Raw genomic sequence first — 18,596 nt, forward strand, 5'->3', positions numbered from 1 at the left:
CAACCCAGCCCCTCCCAGAACCCAGGGGGGCTCAGAGAATCAGGGCTGTGCCCCACTTACAGCTTTATACTTGATCAGGTAGTGCCTGATCGGGGAGCCACCGTCGTCCTGCTTGATGACGTTCACCTTGATGGAGTTGCCATCTTCTCCTATGTGACCTTCCAGCTTGGGGGCACTGGGTTCCCCTGCAATTCAGGGCATTCAGGGTTATTTGGGGGGGAAAAAAAGGCATTATGAAGGAAAAAGTGCTCGTAAAAGATGAGAACACTTCATCATCCTCAGCTCAGGATGAGCTGACCCAGGCACAGAACACGCCGTGTGTTTGAGGTAAATACTTCCCACACCCGAGTGTTTCTTGCATTTTAAACACCAAATTTCCATTTTTGCATGTGCTGCAATGGAGTCAGAGTGAAAGAGATCCCCCCTCCCCAAGAAAACCCCAAAGCAATGAGCAATTCCTGTAAGAGCTGCTGTGGAACACCTGGCAAACATCAGGAGGGGCTGTGGCTGCTCCTGAGGGATGGGATGTACAGAGCACCACTGGGAAGGACCCCGTGCCTCTCACACAGACCCAGGTCTGCACCCTGAATTTGTTTGGGGGTTTTAGAGCTGCTGGACAATTTAAATGAGAACCCAGAGCACGTCCCCTCACCCAGCCTGCACTGTGGAACTCCAGGGGATGCTGGAGAGAATTCAGAGAAACCCCTTGGCTCCTCTAGAATCATTTCTCCTCCCTTTGCTCCTCTAGAATTTCTCCATTTCTAGGAGAAAAAGGCCATCATGTCCTAGACTGCAGAAAATGGAAATGTCCCTTCCTCCTGCAGGGCAGGAGATTTACCGGAGGGATTTACAACCCCAGCCCTGCAACCCACAGCTCCCACACTGCTTCTCCTCCCCAGCTCCTCAATTCCTCCATGCCATGGAGGATCCCAGTCCCACCCTGCAGCTCTGCTAAAAAAGCCAAATACAGGAGGTTTGAGTGCAGATCTGCACCCTGGATTTGTGTCCAGCTCAGGAAGGTTCATCCCCCAACATCCTTCAGAAGGAATCTGAAGCCCTTTCCCCTCCCTCCTGCCTTCCAAAGGAGTATGAGCACAGTTTTTGGTGAAATACCAAATGGAAACTGCAAGGAGCCGTGATTTAAGATGAATTCCAGGCTGTAGCACTGCTCCAATCCCACTGCAGGAGTGTGGGACACACACATTTGTGTTTAATAACTCCTCTGATGGATGTAAAGAGGCAACACTCCTTTTTCCAGGCTATGTTCTGCTTTCCCAAATCCTCTCCTCTGCCTTTATCCCCACTGCAGGGCTCCCACGCCCCCTGGATGTTCCAGATGTGGATCCCACCCTGGCACAGCTGTCCCAGTGCCCACTGAACAGGAACAGGTGACACAAGTGTGGTTTAAGGCACAGACAGACAGGAAATCTCCATCCTCACCTGGGCACATTGAACACCTCAGTTAAACAAGCAGAGATTTTTTTTTTCCTCCATCCCAAAACATAAACAGCACCACAAAGTCCCTGCTTCTGGCTGTGGGGCTGAGTGGCAGGAGCTGCTCTGCAGTAATTGTCCTGGTTAGTCACCAATTGTCCTGGTTAGTCACCAATTGTCCTGTTAGTCACCAAACTCACAGGAACCAGAAGGCAAAGCCTGGTTCTGTCACCCTGAGCCCAAAGCAGCCCCCAGGGCAGCCCTGGCCCTGCTCTGGGTGAGCCCTCAGGAGCAGCTGGGCTGAATTCTCAGTGTTTGTGGCACAGGGACAGAGCAAGAGCAGCATCTCCTCGCTCCTTCCCCAGTCCCCATCTCAGAGCTGATCATTAATTGATCATTAATGAGCACAGAGATCCCCAAGGGCTGAGGGAACACTGCACCTACAGAGTCTGACCTTTCCTCTAACACAGCCTGCAGTTTGTTCCCAGTGACTGAGCACTGAGACTAACAGGAACATCCTCTGAAAAGATGCTTATTCTTGATTTGAAATGTCAGAGATGCTGCTCTACCTTACACACAGCCATTCCCATGATTCATTACCTGCTCTGCTGAAACTTCTCCTCCTTTTCTTCATTTGAATTATCTAATTTCTAGCTCCTGATTCACCCCTTCCTCCCCAACAGTTTAAATTAATTTCAGCTTTGGGAAACACTTCTCTTCAAAGAAAAGAACACTCCTAAGTGCTGAAAACCAACAGGTGGAGCAGTGCAAGCCCTGCTAAGGCATAGTTTTCTCTCCAGAAATAAGTGTTTATTTCATTGATCTCAAGCAGGTGGATGCAATCCAGACACAGGGCTGTAAAACGAAAACTGGGTTAGTGTGTCAAACAGAGGAGGAAGAAGTTTAGTGGGAAAAGTTTAGTCCAGCAGAATCAGCAACCCTATGATGAGTGAAGATGTGAGTAGCTGCAGAGAGAAGGTGGTCAGAGGAGGATTCATGCTCACACATGCACGGGGGCTGCAAGGCACAACAGCACCCAGGGGTGCTCCATGCTCAGCCAGGGCAGGAACCAGCCTGTCCCTCCCTCCTCAGAGCCTTCCCAGCTCTCAAACAGGGGAACCCCTCAGGGACCCCCCTTTGCTGCTGCTGCTGCTTGGCTGGGGAGAGCCAGCAGCTCCACAGAGCCCAGACCTCCTGCTGGATCACCAGATATCTGATCAAATCCTCTCTGTGCAGGACCTTGTGCTCCCAGGGATTGAGGCTGATGCTCAAAACTCCCCCAGGACACTCAGCAAAGGAGAGAGCAGAGGCCTTTGCTGGGATGCAGGAGAGCCCAGCCCTGCCTGGGGCAGCTCCACAGGAATCCAGGGCCAGCCTGAGCAAGGAGATGAGGGCTTTTCTCCAGGCTCCCAAAGCTGCTGGGGGCAGGGGAGCTGAGGGCAGGGCTCTGAGCCATTACATTGCCAATTTAATTCTCACCCACTCCCTGCTAAGCCATCAGTGCTCTGACCATCCGCTGCTGCAGGGAGCAGGAAATGTCTCCTGGAGTCCTCTGAACCCTTTGGTTTCTATTCAGGGCTTCCTTCCCCTAACACCGCTCTGCTGGATGGCAGAAATTCTTGTTTTTATTTTCAGAGGGTGCCACGAGCACCAGGTGTGGGTGCAACTTGAGGTGGGGAGAAAAGAGAAAATGAAAAATCTCTGAGGTTAAATCCCTGCCCAGCTGGCAGCAAGGCAAGGTCCTGCATCCTCCCTGCGCTCAGAGAGCAAACCTGGGGAATTCTGCAGCAGAGGAAGGAGGGAAGGGCTGATTTCTGCAATCTCTGAGCACCATAAAACCAGGGAACAAACACCACGGAGGGCAAAACCACAGAGAAAGAACAGGCTGGGGTCGGGGTGCACACCAGGGGAGCAAACAGCAGCAGCAGAAATAAGGAACAAAAGCAGAGGTGCAGAAACGAGACAGGAACATCTCCCACCCTGCTGGAACTCCAGCAAAGGTCTGTAAATGAGACAGGAACATCTCCCACCCTGCTGGAACTCCAGCAAAGGTCTATAAATGAGACAGGAACATCTCCCACCCTGCTGGATCCAGCAGAGGGAGGAGACAGGACAGGGCTCTGTGCATGCATGGGGAGGTTACTGGTGTTAGTTCTGTTTTCCTGCCAAAGCCCAGCCTAAATCCTTTCCCGGCCAAAAAGGCAATTCCAGAAGCAGGAGCACGAGCTTCCCACCCTGCCCCGCTGGGACTGGGCTCAGGGTGAGGTGTGGCAGTGCCAGGAGCTGCTCTGCAGCACCCCACAGCTGCTGTGGGCTGAGTCCAGCTCACACAAAGCCAGGCTCAACCCTCTGCTCCTCAGCTTAAAGCCTTGCCAGGCTCAACCATCTGCTCCTTGTTCTGCTGGGGACCATCAGCTCCTGGGAGCTGAGCTCAGCTTAAAGCCCTGCCAGGCTCAGTCATTTGCTCCTCAGCTTAAAGCCCTGCCAGGCTCAATCATCTGCTGAGTCCAGTTTAAAGCCCTGCCAGGCTCCCAGAGCCTCAGTGGAATGAGGAATGAGGGGCTCTGGCAGAGCCAGATCCTCCCTCTGATGAGATCTGTGTGAGGCCTGGCTCCCACCACAGACTCGGTGCTGTTTCACAGGATTTATATGCACAATTTTATACAGAGAGAGGATTTTATAACAGCATCTTACAGAGAGAGTATTTGATAGCACAGCTCTCATTCTAGCTATGCTTAAGTTTCACTCACAATAAAAAGGGAATTATTTCTTAAATCGAATTGTGACACACTCCAAATAACCAGATTTCTAAAAATTCAGGATCAGTTTTGAAGGCTACTAAACAGTGTGGATGTGTGCATATATGTCAATATAAATGTGTATTTTCTAGGGTCAAAATGCTGCTACAGCAACAGGAGAGAGGGTGCTCCAGAACTGAGCGCTGATTTCCCATCAGATTCCAGTCTGTGGTTGGTCCCATAGAGAGGCAAAAGGATTTTGGCCTTTGGTGCTCACTCCAGAGGATTTTCAGCACCTTCCTAGCACAGTTCCTTGCTGGACTCTGAGAGTGAAGAAGCAAATGACTGAGCCAGGTGATTTTTTGGTTTTTTTTTTTTTTCCTGTCTTCCCTCCAAGTCTTTTCCATCTCAATGCAGAGGACTGAAGTCGAGTTCTTCCCATGCAGACAGTGACGAGCAACTCCTCCAAAAAGGCTCGGTGAGATTTTTGTATTTTTGGGGTTTTTTTTGGAATTTGGAGATCCCACAGGGGAATCCTCACCCCAAAAAATCTAGGCAACCAATCAGAACAAAGTGTTTTACCTTCTGTTCACCAGCGAGGACGACATCATCAGCACCATGCAAGCCACATGACAAATTCACATGATACGCACGCACATGAGTTTGGTTGAAAGGAAAGTGGAGGAGGTCACATGGAAAATACAAAAAAATTAAAAAACTGATGTAAACAATGGGCAAGGGAAAAAAAATCAACAACAGAATTACAGAGTAAATAAAAATAGGAGCAAAATTAAATTAGCCAGCATATATCAGAAACACTGAGGGGGGGACAGTAAAACCACCTGGAAAATAAGAATATTAAACCACAGCAAGCACTGAGTTATGGCCTTGTGTTAGGCACAGCTGCGTCACTGCTTAGTCATAGGAGGAACAAAAGGGACAAAACCATTGGAGTGAGTGCCAGGACTGCTGCAGGAATCCACAAAACTGCTGGGAAGAAAAAGGGAATTATTGTTATTCCGAGGCAGAGGAGGTGAAAGGGTCACAACCAGCCCAAAAGGAGGACAAACCACAAACCCTGGCACCCCACAGTGGTGTGTCCTCCCTCTGCAGCACAAACTGCTCCTGGTCAACAACAACAACAACAACTGCAGGAGAGAGAACCCTGCTGAGGGGACCATGGCCAGGGACACTTCTCAGCCAGGAGCTGCAGCTGGATGGGGTCAGTGCAGGCAGTGACACCGAGGGGATGGGCTGGGATCTGCCCCAGGACAGGGAATCCATCCCCAGTGGGGCCCAGGGATGGGGAATCCATCCCCAAAGGGGGACAGGACAGGGAATCCATCCTCAATGGGACTCAGGATAGGGAATCCATCCCCAATGGGACTCAGGACAGGGAATCCATCCCCAGTGGGACTCAGGACAGGGAATCCATCCCCAACAGGATCCCGGACAGGGAATCCATCCCCAGTGGGACTCAGGACAGGGAATCCATCCCCAATGGGACTCAGGGACAGGGAATCCATCCCCCAAAGGGATCCAGGACAGGGAATCCATCCCCAATGGGGGACAGAGACAGGGAATCCATCCCCAATGGGGCTCAGGACAGGGAATCCATCCCCAGTGGGATCCAGGGACAGGGAATCCATCCCCAATGGGGCTCAGGACAGGGAATCCATCCCCAATGGGACTCAGGGACAGGGAATCCATCCCCCAAAGGGATCCAGGACAGGGAATCCATCCCCAATGGGGCTCAGGACAGGGAATCCATCCCCAGTGGGATCCAGGGACAGGGAATCCATCCCCAATGGGACTCAGGGACAGGGAATCCATCCCCCAAAGGGATCCAGGACAGGGAATCCATCCCCAATGGGGCTCAGGGACAGAGAATCCATCCCCAATGGGGGACAGGGAATCCATCCCCATGGAAGGCAGCAGCTGCTGGCAGGGATGGGCAATGCCGGAATGAGGGAAACTCAGCTGCCAGCTCAGCACTGAGCCCGAGCTCCCTTCCCAAATCTCTCCAGAACTCCCATTTCTCACCTCTGTCTCACCCTAATGAGGCTACTCCACAGAGCTCTGGTAGTTCCCCGCTAATTTGATGTACAGAGAATTAAACCCTTAATCTTTTGGGTGCTTGTCTCTGACAAGATTAAGGACAGACCATTACGGGCAAAGAACTGATGGCACAAAATGTAAAATCCATTTGTTACAGCCAAGCTCTCAATCCATTCTCTTCAAACACAGAACTCTGGGCACTGTGAAGGAGGGAGGTTTAGGAGTTGCTGTGAGGTTGCCTGGAAGGAAAATTTGTGTTTTCTGGTCAGGAAGAAACCTCTCCCAAGCAGCAGTAAATTCAATATAACTGAGATTTCACACCAGGCAAGAGAGGCTCCCGTCCTCAGGAGAGGAGCTTTAGGTAAAGATCAAGGGCAGTTAGCAGCATGAAGAGAATAAAATGGTTGGGGTTGGAAGGATTATCCACTCCTAGGCAGAGGCAACTTCCACTGGGTTACTCCAAGCCCCCTCCAACCTGAAAAAAAATCCCTTTTTTCAATGAGCTGAACCATTGCAAGGCAAAGCAGGTCCCAGAGAGGAGAGAGCTGCAAGAAAAAACGTCAGAACTGGCACAGAACTGATTCCTGGAGCAACCTCAGAGGGTTAAACCCAAGGAGAGACACTCCTGAAGCTCCTCTGTGCCTCCAGACATCTCCCACTGATCCCACAGCCCAAAGGCAGCAGAGAGAGCCCCGCAGCCTCTCTGGGTTTCTGTCCCTGCCTCGGTGGTGCCCTGGGCAGCTCTCACTCCCCAACTGCTGCTGCTCTGAGCCCCAGGAGGGGCCAGGGGAGGGCACAGAGCCCTCCCAGCAGCAGCAGCAGCAATGAAATGAAGCAGAGGTGGAGCAGCGTCTGCCCTTTCCCTGCTGCTGAATCCCCCACTTGCACAGGCTGCAGCACAGCCCAGCACACCCATGTGGGCACACAAACAACAGCTCTGCTCCTGCTCACAGCCTGAGCCCCAGGGCAGGGAAAGGAAACTTCCCCCTCCTCCTCCTCCTCCTCCTCACACACAGCCCCCACACCACCAAAACTGGGAAATGTTTATCATTAATTAGCTCTCAGCAGCTTTTCTGGGTGAAGATTCCTTTGTTTCAGAACAAACTGCTCTGTAAAACGTGACCCCAGGTTTTCCCTCGAGGGGAGCTGTGTCCAGCCCACACAGGGACAGCCAGGAGGGAGTCTCTGCCTGCTCAGGGATAAAGGATGAGGAGCAGAGCCTGCCCCTGCCCTCTGCAGCCCATCCTCCCAGGCTGACAGGAATGAAAAGGTCTCTTCAGCCCCTGGGTGCAGCAGGGATTGGGGTTTGGCATTTGGAAATGAAAATTACTGCATGAGGAACTCGCTGCTGTGGAAACTGGCAGGTAAAGGACATTTAGAGTCACCTGTGAGACCATGAAACGTGCCAGTCATAAATGCACTCATTAGAATTAATTATAAATTCATTTGGCTGGCCACACTCTCCTCTCCCTCCATCCCAACCCCCAGATCACCCCACACTTCATGCTTGGAGTGTTTTCCATTCAGAAAACCATTCCTACCCCCCTCAGGTAAACACCCCAGTGACCACAGACACACTCTGGGTTATTGCAAGGCACACAAGCAGCTCCTGGCTCGGCAGAGACCATTAGTGACTCAAAGCACACACATGCACCAGGAACTCAGATCCTCACTGAGGGCTTCACCTCTCCCTTGGCCACCCAACCAGGGCAGGCTGAATCCAGTTCCCATCTCTAATTCTATGGAATTCCAAATTCTATGGAATTTTCTAGAAGCCTGAGGCCCCTTTTAAGGCAAGCAGGGCCCTGGGATCTCTCCTGCAGGGCATTTTTATTTTACCTCCTCATTTGCATCTTCTTCCAGCAACCAATATCCCTCATTTTAATATCAACTGTATCTCCCTATATTCAAAGCAAGGCAGGGCAGCAAGAAAACGATTTCATGCACTTCCCTTTTGCAAAGGCAGCTGCAACACTAAAATGGGGAACACTAAAGGAAACATTCCTTTTGGAAAGGATGATTTGAGGGGGTTATTCCTCTTTCTCTCCCTCTCTGTGCTTTTTCTGAGCCTTTTATTCCCATTTTTCAGAAGGGGGGAGAGGGGCAGCATGCTGGGCTGTGAACATGCTCACACTGCACACCGCTGCCAGCAGCCAGCCCAGGGTGCCCCAGAGCCCTGCCATGGGGGACCCAGGGCTCCAGCAGCCGCCAGGGCAGGGCCAGCAGCCCCAGGTACTCACTCAGAGCCACGGGGCTCAGGGATGCAGCGGCCGGAGCTGGGGTTGCTATGGAAACACAAGGATGCACAGGGTGGGGACCAGGGAGGGACAGCAGGGACACAGGGCAGGGTTCAGGAGGAGGGGACTGAGGGGGACAGCCAGCCTGGGTGGCAGGGCTGGGGCACCCAGAGAGCTGCAGAAATCCTGCCAAGCCCTGCTGCTGCAGGGAGGGGGGTCCTGGCAGCCCCAGAGGGGTCCCGGCAGCCCCAGGGAACGAGGGGATGTGGGATGGGGGGTGATTGCAGAGCTGGTTTGTTCACAAAGGTATTTGGCACCAAACCAAGGAGACGAGGAGATGAAGGACATAGGGGTGATTGCAGCGCTGGTTTGCACATAAAGGTTTTCTGGTACCAGCCCCAGGAAATGAGATGTGAGATTTGGGATGACTGCAGTGCTGGTTTTGGGGTGATTGCAGTGCTGGTTTGCACCCAAGGTATTTTGGGACCAGCTCTAGGAGATGAGGACATGTGAGATGTGGGACATGGGCTGATCGCAGTGCTGATTTGTACATAAAAGTGTTTTGGCACCAAACTCAGGGAATGAGGAGATGTGGGGTGATTGCAGTGCTGGTTTGGGGTGATTGCAGTGCTGGTTTGTACCCAAAGGTATTTTGGTACCTGCCCCAGGAGATGTAGGGTGTGGAGTGATGGCAGTGCTGGTACATAAAAGTACATAAAAAAATACGTAAAAGTATTTTGGCACCAAATCCAGGGAATGAGGAGATGTGGGGTGATTGCAGTGCTGGTTTGGGGTGATTGCAGAGCTGGTTTGTACCCAAAGGTATTTTGGCACCACACCATGCTCTGCTCTCTTTGAACACCTCTGGGTTCAAACTCCATCCCTGTCCTCCTCCAGCCTTTGTTTGGCTGCAGATTTGTAAGGAAAAGGAACTGAAGAAAAGCAGCAAATGGTTAAAATGAAAATGCAAACCCAGGTCAACTCAGACACTCCTCCAATCTCCAGAATTCTCATCTGTGCCACTATAATCCATAATTATCACTAATTACCTCATGGAGAGGCTCTCTAAGATAGACAGAAACTTCTCTTTCTTACTGAGGGAAATTAAATAAATCAAAATGACTTCAGGCTTATCCCAGCAGGCATTAAAAATGGTGTCAGGTTTTACATTCAGACAGAGACTCTAAATAATAGGGCAAGGAAAACAAGTGGCCTTGGTTAATCTGAGCTGTAAAATTCCTGAGACATCTCTGTGACCTTCAAATCACTCCAGAGGGGACAAAAATTCCTCCTGCTTGTGACTGCCCACAAAGAGGTGATTGGAGCCCCAGCAGAGATGGAGAAAAGGCATTTTTGTGGTGCCATTTCCAGGCAGGGTCTGAGAGGGGCTCTGGAAGGGAGCAGAGAATGGGGGGACGATCCCAGGGTGATCCCAGCTGCAGAGATTGAAGGGGAGGATAGAATCAAAATAAAAAATGAGTTAAAGGAGGGAGAACTGCAGCTTACCCTGCCCTGGGGAGCACAGAGGGACTGGCAGCTCCCCACATGAAAATAATGATAAAAAAGCAAAAGACTCCAGCCCAGAAGCGCTGGAATGTTGTGCAGAGCCACCCACCCGTCCCCAGGTGCTGGCCATGAGGCTGGGGCTGCAGCAGAGCTTCTCCTGCTCTTTTTCCTCTCCCTTCCACTGCATTTCCCCTTTTCCTGCAGCACTGCAGGGGATCCCAGCCCTGCCCTCCCTGGGATTGCCCCAATGCTCAGCCTGGGCTCCAACCCTGACCATCATCACCCCTCATGGCGTTATTTTTAATTATTGCTCCTGGAATTAACGGGATCCAAACAACCTCACACTGCACAAATGTTCTGGGAATGCCTCCCAGCGCCTCCCTAACTGCTGCAGTTTGCAGCCCTGCCTGTCTGTCTGTCCATCCATCCTTCCCCTTCCTGCTCCCCTACATCCAAGCTTTGGTCCTATGCAATCTTTGACGGGAAATGGCACAAGCAGGATTCAAGTTTTGGGTAAAAAATAAAAATATAAAATAATAAAATAATAAAATAATAAAAAAATGAAGAAAAATATTAAAAGAACCCCTCCTGTTTTTCACTTCAGAAATCTCAAAGAAGCTTCTTCAAGCTTGTCCTTGTAATCCTGGGAGTAGCAGCAGCTCCCCACAGGGAGGCACTGATAAATGCCATAATGCTCACTGGGATAAAGAGGATTTTATAGCTCCATTGATCAGGTTTGATTGGAAAGGCACAAAGCTATGGAGCCATCTCCACTTTTCACTCACAATTACACAAATCCATCACATTCCTGACTCATTTTGCATTGGAAGTGGGAACATGCCATTTATTTAAAATTTAGTATGAGGTTTATTTATTTAATCACACAATCTACACAAGTGCTGGAAGACTGTCCAATGGTAAAATCATTAGTGAGAAGAGGAGAAAAAAAAATTGAATTTTTTTCCTTCAATTTTGTGCTTTCAAAATTGTGAGATATTCAAAATGTTGAAGTTTTTGGTTGGCTCTGGTCTAAACCAGATCTGTAATTTGGCTGAATTGATTTCCCTGAATGATCTCAGCATCATTAAAATTGAACTGTTTTTAATGGATTCATAAATATGAAGCCTTCCACTACTCCACTCTGAGTCAACAAGCTAACTATTATTATTTTGATTATTATTATGATTAGATAATCACTACATTAAATATTCCAACTGCATGCTGTGGAGCACAGACAAAGAGTTAACCCCAATTCTGTTCTAGACAAGAGCAGTGGCTACTCCAGGGTCAGTGTGGTTAGGGAATAAACACTACAGCCCCTGAGAGGAAAAAGGCACTAAATTAAAAGAATTAAAAGCTGGAAGTGTTAGAGGAACACTCTAAAAACACAAAAAGAGAGAGCGAAAGAAATGCAGAGAGCACTTACGTGGGTGAGGGATGCCTGCAGTTTATCCATGGATGGGACACAGACCAAAAACAAAATAAAAAGACAGAAATAGACACACAAAAACAAAACAAAAAAAATATATATATAAATGTAGAGGATGTGAGGAGACAGAGAATATGGAGCTGGAAAATCAGCATCCCACGTGTGCCCTGCTGAGCAGGGATGGGCAGAGCTCAGGGGACTCCAGACATGCTTGGGATGGGCAGGGACAGCCCTGGGTCCAGAACAGGGGTCTGGAGAGAGAATTAATTCAGCACAGGGGTCTGGAGAGAGAATTCAGCACAGGGGTCTGGAGAGAGAATTCAGCACAGGGGTCTGGAGAGGGAATTCCAGCTCAGGGGTCTGGAGAGAGAATTCAGCACAGGGGTCTGGAAAGAGAATTCAGCTCAGGGGTTTGGAGGGAGAATTGAGCACAGGGGTCTGGAGAGAGAATTGAATTCAGCTCAGGGGTCTGGAGAGAGAATTCCAGCTCAGGGCTGGGAGCAGCAGCCAGGGCTGGATGCAGGAGCAAAGGGACAGAACCAGGTCAAACTCCTCTCCCTGCCTGCTCTGGTCACACCTGCCCTGCCCACTGCACCTTCCATCCTCTCCTCCTGCCCTCCTTCCCACCCTGAACAGCTCCCTGGGGTTTAACTCTTCCCTGAACAGGAGAACAGTGCTGGGCCACAGCAGAACCTGGGAATGGCCCCGGCAGAGCAGAGCAGAGCCTGAGGAACCCATGGAATCCCTCCAGAGCTGCAGGGGCATCTCAAACACAGCGACTCTCCCTCCTTTCACCTTCCACAGCCCAAGGCAAGTCCTGTGCTGGACACCTCAGTGTGGAAAACAAACCTTGTGACAGTGACATCACATTCTCTGTGACCAAACCCCTCCTCAGCTGCTTTTCCTCATTAAAATTCTCCTTGGCAGCAGCACCAAGGCTGAGCTGCAAACACCAACCAGCGCACGCGGAACAACTCCTCCCTTTCAGAGAAACCTCTGAATTACCAAGCAAACCCAAACCCACGGAGAAACCAGAGGGTGCAGCGAGGTCTGTGAGAGAGAAGAGGTGAGATCCATGCTCGGGGAGGCTGCAGGGAGGGCTGGCCTGGGCTGTACTTACGAACTGGCTGCGTCTTGAACTCGGCGGGCGGGCTGAGCTCCCCCACGCCCTTGCCATTGACTGCTGACAGCCTCACTGCATAGGTGGTCTCAGGCTTCAGCCCCGTGATGGTCACTGCGCCCTCCACGTTGGCTGAGGGGAGAAAAAGCACAGGAAAGCTCAGGGCTCAAAGAAATAAATGGACAAAATTTGTTTGTCCCCACGCGGGGAGAAAAGGGATAAACACACCTGGCTCTAGCTGGGATCACACCACTGCAGTGGGGAATAAAATAACAATTTCAGCTCCACATGGGATTGGTGGTGGAGGCTTAAGCTCTGGACAGAACTCTCCCTTTTATAACCCTCCCCAAATCTAAATCATTTTGCTTTATTTGACTCCAGGATGGATTTTGTGCCACAAGCACTGCTATAGATCATTTCAACAGGATGGGCTTGCTGCTGGAATAGCACAGTTTATGGTTCAAGGGGGACCAAGGGGTGACAGATGAGGGTTCAAAAGCCTCCTCTGGGAAGCAGCAAGTGAAAACTGCAATTCCAAGCCCAGGGTTCTTGAGCTCTCATTTCCAGCCGAAAATTCCACGTGCCATTCACAGCAAATGTTTAAAATGTAAAAACATTAAAAAACTTGTCTGGAGCCTCCAGCCTGAACCCTCCACCCTGCCTGGACAGGAAAGTCCATGTTTTTCAGTGCTGCTGGTGAAGGAACCAGGTGTTTATTGTCACTCCTACCTTCCTTGGCATCGTAGAGCCGGGAGTGCCAGTCGCCCTCGCCCAGCGCCCTCCACTCCGCCTTGTACCTGAGGATGGGCACCCCGCCCGTGGCCTCGGGCTCCTCAAACTCCACCTGGGCGCTGCTGGAGTAGGGCTCCACCCTGCCGATGGAGGGCGAGGAGGGCGTGTCTGCGGACAAGGGACAGCAGCGTGAGACACGGAGCTGGGCAAGGGGCTGGCACCAGCCCGCAGCCCCTGGGCTCAAACAGCACGGGACAGGGTGGGGCTGAGCCTCACAGAGGGTTTAGGCAGGTTTAGAGATGTTAGTTAGTGCAGGGATGTTAATTTGGGCTCCTCTCTAAGAGGGTGGAGACTGCCAGTCCCTTCTCCAAAAGAGAACAATGAGGGCAGTGCAGCAAAATTCTCCTGGGTGCCACTCTGTCCCCTCTGTCCCTCTGAGCTCTGGATGTCACTCCGTCCCTTGACAGGACTCTGCAGTCCTCGTTGCCACTCTGTCCCCAGTGTCCCTTCCACAGGGCTCTGAGCTCTGGATGTCACTCTGTCCCCTCTGTCCCTTGACAGGACTCTGCAGTCCTGGACGTCAGTCTGTCCCCAGTGTCCCTTTCACAGAGCTTTGATGCCACTCTGTCCCTTGACAGGACACTGCAGTCCTGGCTGCCACTCTGTCCCCTCTGTCCCTTCCACAGGGCTCTTTTGTGGGAATCCATAAAACCAGAGGGTTTTGGGAAAGCTGCACAAGACAGGCCTCAGAGACAGCAGAACTGTGATTGGAGCCGAGCAGGAGCCATGAGATTGGTCAGCAGAAAAGTTATGTAAGAAGTAGAAAAGTAAAGACAAATAGAACAATGGTCTGTGTGTCAATTATTGGCTAGAATAACTCCCTAAGCTGCAGAGAAGTTTATCTAGTGAGATATTAGGAAGTTTTAAGCTTAATAATGGAGCTTAATAATGCCCAAACGTGCCCCTGTGGCACCCTGGAGCCCTCCCAGGCCGGCCCAGCTCTGAGATGTGCAGCTCAGCTGCTCTCAGGGGCTTTGCTGAGCTGGGGTGCCCAAATCCAAATCACAGCTCTAGGAGCACAGGGAAGAACAAACCCCTGGGGAAACGAGGGACCAGAGATGCTGAGCAGCTCCAAGGCAGCAGGAATGTGTGAACAGCCTCTCTGCAGGCTGGAGCTGCTGTCAGGAGGCAGCAGAGCAGGGTCCCTGTGTCACCCATCCTGTGTCACCCTCCCTGTGTCACCCATCCTATGTCACCCATCCTGTGTCCCCCATCCTATGTCACCCACCTGTGTCACCCTCCCTGTGTCATCCTCCCTGTGTCACCCACCCTGTGTCACCCATCCTGTGTCACCCATCCTATGTCACCCACCCTGTGTCCCCCATCCTGTGTCACCCTCCCTGTGTCACCCATCCTATGTCACCCACCCTGTGCCACCCATCCTGTGTCACCCTCCCTGTGTCACCCACCCTGTGTCACCCACCCTGTGTCACCCATCCTGTGCCACCCACCTGTGCCACCCACCCTGTGTCACCCATCCTGTGCCACCCATCCTGTGCCACCCATCCTGTGCCACCCACCTGTGCCACCCTCCCTGCTCACCTGCCTGCACCAGGATGAACTCGGAGGACTCCTGCCCGATGCGGTTCACAGCCGTGCAGTTGTAGTTCCCAAAGTCATTCTCTGAGTCTGGGGTCACCTGGGGGGGCAAGGCAGGCTCAGCTGGGATCCCAAAACCCTTTCCACTCTGCCAAGGCACCTGAGTTTAGCTGGGGAGAAGCTACAATAAAACCCAGGTGTCTGTGCTCTCAGGGCTGTCCAGGAGAGCTGCAGTGGGCACAGAGGCAAGCAGGGGCTGTCTCTTCTGCTACCTGATTATCTTCCAATTCCTGCTCCTCTTTATCTCCCACAACCTGATTTTCTCAGAATTTACATGCCAAAACACCGCCCCAACTTCACTTCTACCAAGAGGACCAGAGAGAATCCCTCATCATCACTTATCTGATGGCACTGCTGGCTTTTCCTCACCTCCAGGTAACTTGCTGAGGGCGTGTTGTAGATCTTGATGTTGCTGTAGTTGGAGCTGGGGAGCAGCTGCCCATCCCGGAACCAGGAGATGACGGCACTGGGGTAGGCAAACACCTCACAGGTGATGTTCACCTGGTTCCCCTCCCAGGTGTACACGGCCACAGGGCCCTGCAGCTTGGGGGCATCTGGAAGAGACATTTGGGAAGAAGATTAGAGCCAGCCGAGCTCCCAAAAAAGCCTCTCTGTAAGGAACCCTTGGCTGGAGTCCACCTCAATGCGGGAAAGGGAATCTAATATGGGAAATGGGAACTTTCCTCTCCTCCAGGGCGTGGGGAACATCTGCTGCTGAAGGGCACAGAGAGAAGGGCAGCGTGGCAGGAGCACACAGCAGGATGGGGCTGGGAAGGTGCTCTAGGGGAGAACCTGACTCCTAAAAAATGGGACTGCAGCAGACCCGTGGTGAGATGCAGAGAGCACCCAGACACAGAGAACACCCTGCAACATCTCACACTGAGACTTCCACACCCTCACCCTCCTCATTTTGCTCCTAAGAAATGGGACTGCTGCAGATCTGTGGTGAGGAGCAAAGAAGACCCAGGCACAGAGACCCAGCCTGAGCTGCTTCTCAGCTACAGAGAGTTACTGCAGCCTCTGACTTGTAATTAATTCCTCTTTCTTTTCATCACTGTGTTACAGCCCTTTGTAACAGTGATTGTAATAGTGATAAATGGAGTATCTACTTCACTTTTTTTTTCTTTATGTAATATAAATTGGGTTTTGGTTTAAATAAAAATACTTCTCACGCTCTACACCCTCACCCTCAGCAGCACCCAGGGGAGGGAACAGGGAGCACAGGGAGGGAACAGGGAAGGAACCAGCCCCCCAGAGCCCCCCCTAGGGCACTTACACTGCACCTCCAGGTACATGGCCTGCGAGTCCTGGCCGATGGTGTTGCTGGCAGTGCAGATGTACTCGCCCGCGTCCGTGTACTGGATGTCCTTGAGCGTCAGCGAGGAGACGCGAGCGTGGCTGCGCACCACGATCCGCCCGTCCAGCGTCTGCGACAGCACAGCCCGTCAGGGGCGGCCCTGGGGCACGCTGCCTGCCCCACGGGGCACACAGCCTGCCACAGCCCTGGGCATCCCAGCAGGGCACACAGCACAGCCCGCCAGGGGCAGCCCTGGGCACCCAGGGACACCCCAGGATGGCACACAGCCTGCCCCGGGATGGCACATTGCCTGCCCCAGGCAGCCCCAGCAGGGCACACAGCCTGCCCCTGGCAGCCCCAGGATGGCACAAACCCAGTCCCAGGATGGCACACAGCCTGCCCCTGCCCCCGAAAGCCCCAGCAGGGCACACAGCCTGCCCCTGGCAGCCCCAGGATGGCACAAACCTTGCCCCAGGATGACACTCACCCTGCCCCAGGCAGCCCGAGGATGGCACACACCCTGCCCCAGCCCCTGGCAGCCCGAGGATGGCACAAACCCTGCCCCAGGATGGCACACTCCCTGCCCCTGCCCCAGGATGGCACTCACCCTGCCCCAAGGCAGCCCCAGCAGGGCACACAGCCTGCCCCACAATGGCACATAGCCGGCCCCAGAGCAGCCCCAGGATGGCACACACCCTGCCCCAGCCCCTGGCAGCCCCAGGATGGCACAAACCCTGCCCCAGGATGGCACACTCCCTGCCCCTGCCCCAGGATGGCACACTCCCTGGCTGAGCCAGCCCCAGCACTGCAGATCCCCCACCTGAGGCCAGGTGAGAGCAGCAGGGGCAGCTCTGTCACTGTGTGTGCAGGGGCTCAGAGCACCCAGGGCAAGGGGGAACAGCAGGAGCAGGAGCAAAGCCTCAGCTCCGACATGGCTGAGAACACCACACAACCTGAGCACAAAGCTTCTCCCCACGGTGGGAACTGCAGAGATCCAGCATGCAAAGAGATAAAAAAAAAAAAAAAAAGGAAACCTCCCCAAAAGCTTCCAGCCCTTCCTGTCCCCTCAGCAATACTGGTTTTATCTCAGTGCCCCTGGAATGGGGAAGCAAGCACAGATGCAGAGCCCAGAGCTGAATCAGGCAAAAGGAAGCTCAGAACTTCCACCTGAACGTGGCACAGCAAGAGAGGGAAGGGCAGTGAAGGGCAAGAAAGCCTCCAGAGACAGCCCTGCCCCAAGAAAATTCCAGAACCATTTCCCACATCAAGACAGTGTGGGGATGCCACTGACAGAGAGAAACAAGGACTGCAAAATCCCAGGGGACTCCAAGGGGTTGCACCCACCCACCAGCCCAGGCTGGTTTCCCTCTCCAGTTTGTCACCAAATCCACGAGAACACAAAGCAGGGACTCCTCTCTCCCTCCTGCTGCTCCTGCCTCAGCCTGGGAGCTCCAACTCCCTCCTGTAATTTCTGATTTTCACCAGGGAGTAAATCTGGCACCCTGAGGGCTGTGCCTGCTGCTGCATCCTGCCACTTCCAGGAGCATCTGTTTCCTTGGAAGGTGCAGGACCAGTGCTGAGAAATGAGTAAAACCTGAGCATTTCCAACAGCCAAGTGCACAAAAAGCATCTCTGGTGTCTCAGACCCCTGGGCCTGAGCTCCTCTCTGTGCTGAGACTGGCAAAGTCTCTACAATAAATCTCTTTTGTCACCTCAGTTAGCTCCAGCACCAGCTCATGGGCACCAGGCCAATCTCAAATGCACAAAAATCGCATCTTGTGAGAGCACATAAACAACTGGGTGTATTTCCCTCCTCTCTCCTGCAATTCCCTGGCCAGTGCCACGAGCCACAGACTCCATCCCTGCCCTGGAGCAGTCATCCATGGACATGTGGTGCTGTGGGCATCATTTCAGAGCCTGGCATGAAACCACAGTGGTGCCACACCAGCAAAATCTGCTTTTACCTCACTGCCCTGCTCTCTTCTGTCTGATTCTGGATTTCGCTCCCAACCCCAGCTCACTCCAGCAGCACCACAACTCCAGACCTGGGAATATTCCCAATATTTGTCTCTGGGACCTCACCAGAGGAGTGGAAAGGATAAAACAAGTGTGGGATCACCAGAGGTGATCATAGAAAAGGCATTTTTACACCCAAATGGCTCCTGCCTTTCTCCAAGATCCACCCCAGAGGAGAGCCAGGAAATCATGGCCAGGGAGGACTCCATGAGCAACGCAACTCATTCTGGAAATGAAGCTCTGGTTTTTAATGCAAAAAGGCAAAAGGGAAGAAAGGGAGATCAGGAAGAACACTCTGAGGAAGAGAACAAGCCCAGCCAAGAAAGCTCACTGAGGTTTTCTCTGTCCCTGCTGCAGCCCACCGCGGGCT

The 18,596-nt window shown here is 52.4% G+C and overlaps 1 protein-coding gene across 10 annotated transcripts in view; it reads right to left on the reverse strand.

Annotated features, from left to right (window-relative positions):
* The window catches only part of NCAM1 (neural cell adhesion molecule 1), an 87,693-nt gene that overhangs the window by 17,135 nt on the left and 51,962 nt on the right, over nucleotides 1-18,596 (reverse strand). For 6 of the 10 annotated variants that reach the window (XM_054291438.1, XM_054291436.1, XM_054291444.1 and 3 more), the window contains 6 exons: nucleotides 16,190-16,340; nucleotides 15,283-15,467; nucleotides 14,857-14,953; nucleotides 13,252-13,422; nucleotides 12,523-12,654; nucleotides 61-185 (listed from right to left, as the gene is read on the reverse strand). In XM_054291438.1, the coding sequence (XP_054147413.1) occupies nucleotides 61-185; nucleotides 12,523-12,654; nucleotides 13,252-13,422; nucleotides 14,857-14,953; nucleotides 15,283-15,467; nucleotides 16,190-16,340 (861 nt within the window). Of the gene's footprint in view, nucleotides 1-60; nucleotides 186-11,399; nucleotides 11,415-12,522; nucleotides 12,655-13,251; nucleotides 13,423-14,856; nucleotides 14,954-15,282; nucleotides 15,468-16,189; nucleotides 16,341-18,596 lie in introns of all 10 variants that reach the window. The other 4 variants (XM_054291437.1, XM_054291435.1, XM_054291439.1 and 1 more) reach the window with 1 other exon arrangement.

Source organism: Melozone crissalis, unplaced genomic scaffold (genome assembly GCF_028551555.1).
Source record: "Melozone crissalis strain CALT ecotype California unplaced genomic scaffold, PUWL_Pcris_2 ptg000092l_1, whole genome shotgun sequence".
Classification (NCBI taxonomy): Eukaryota; Metazoa; Chordata; class Aves; order Passeriformes; family Passerellidae; genus Melozone; species Melozone crissalis.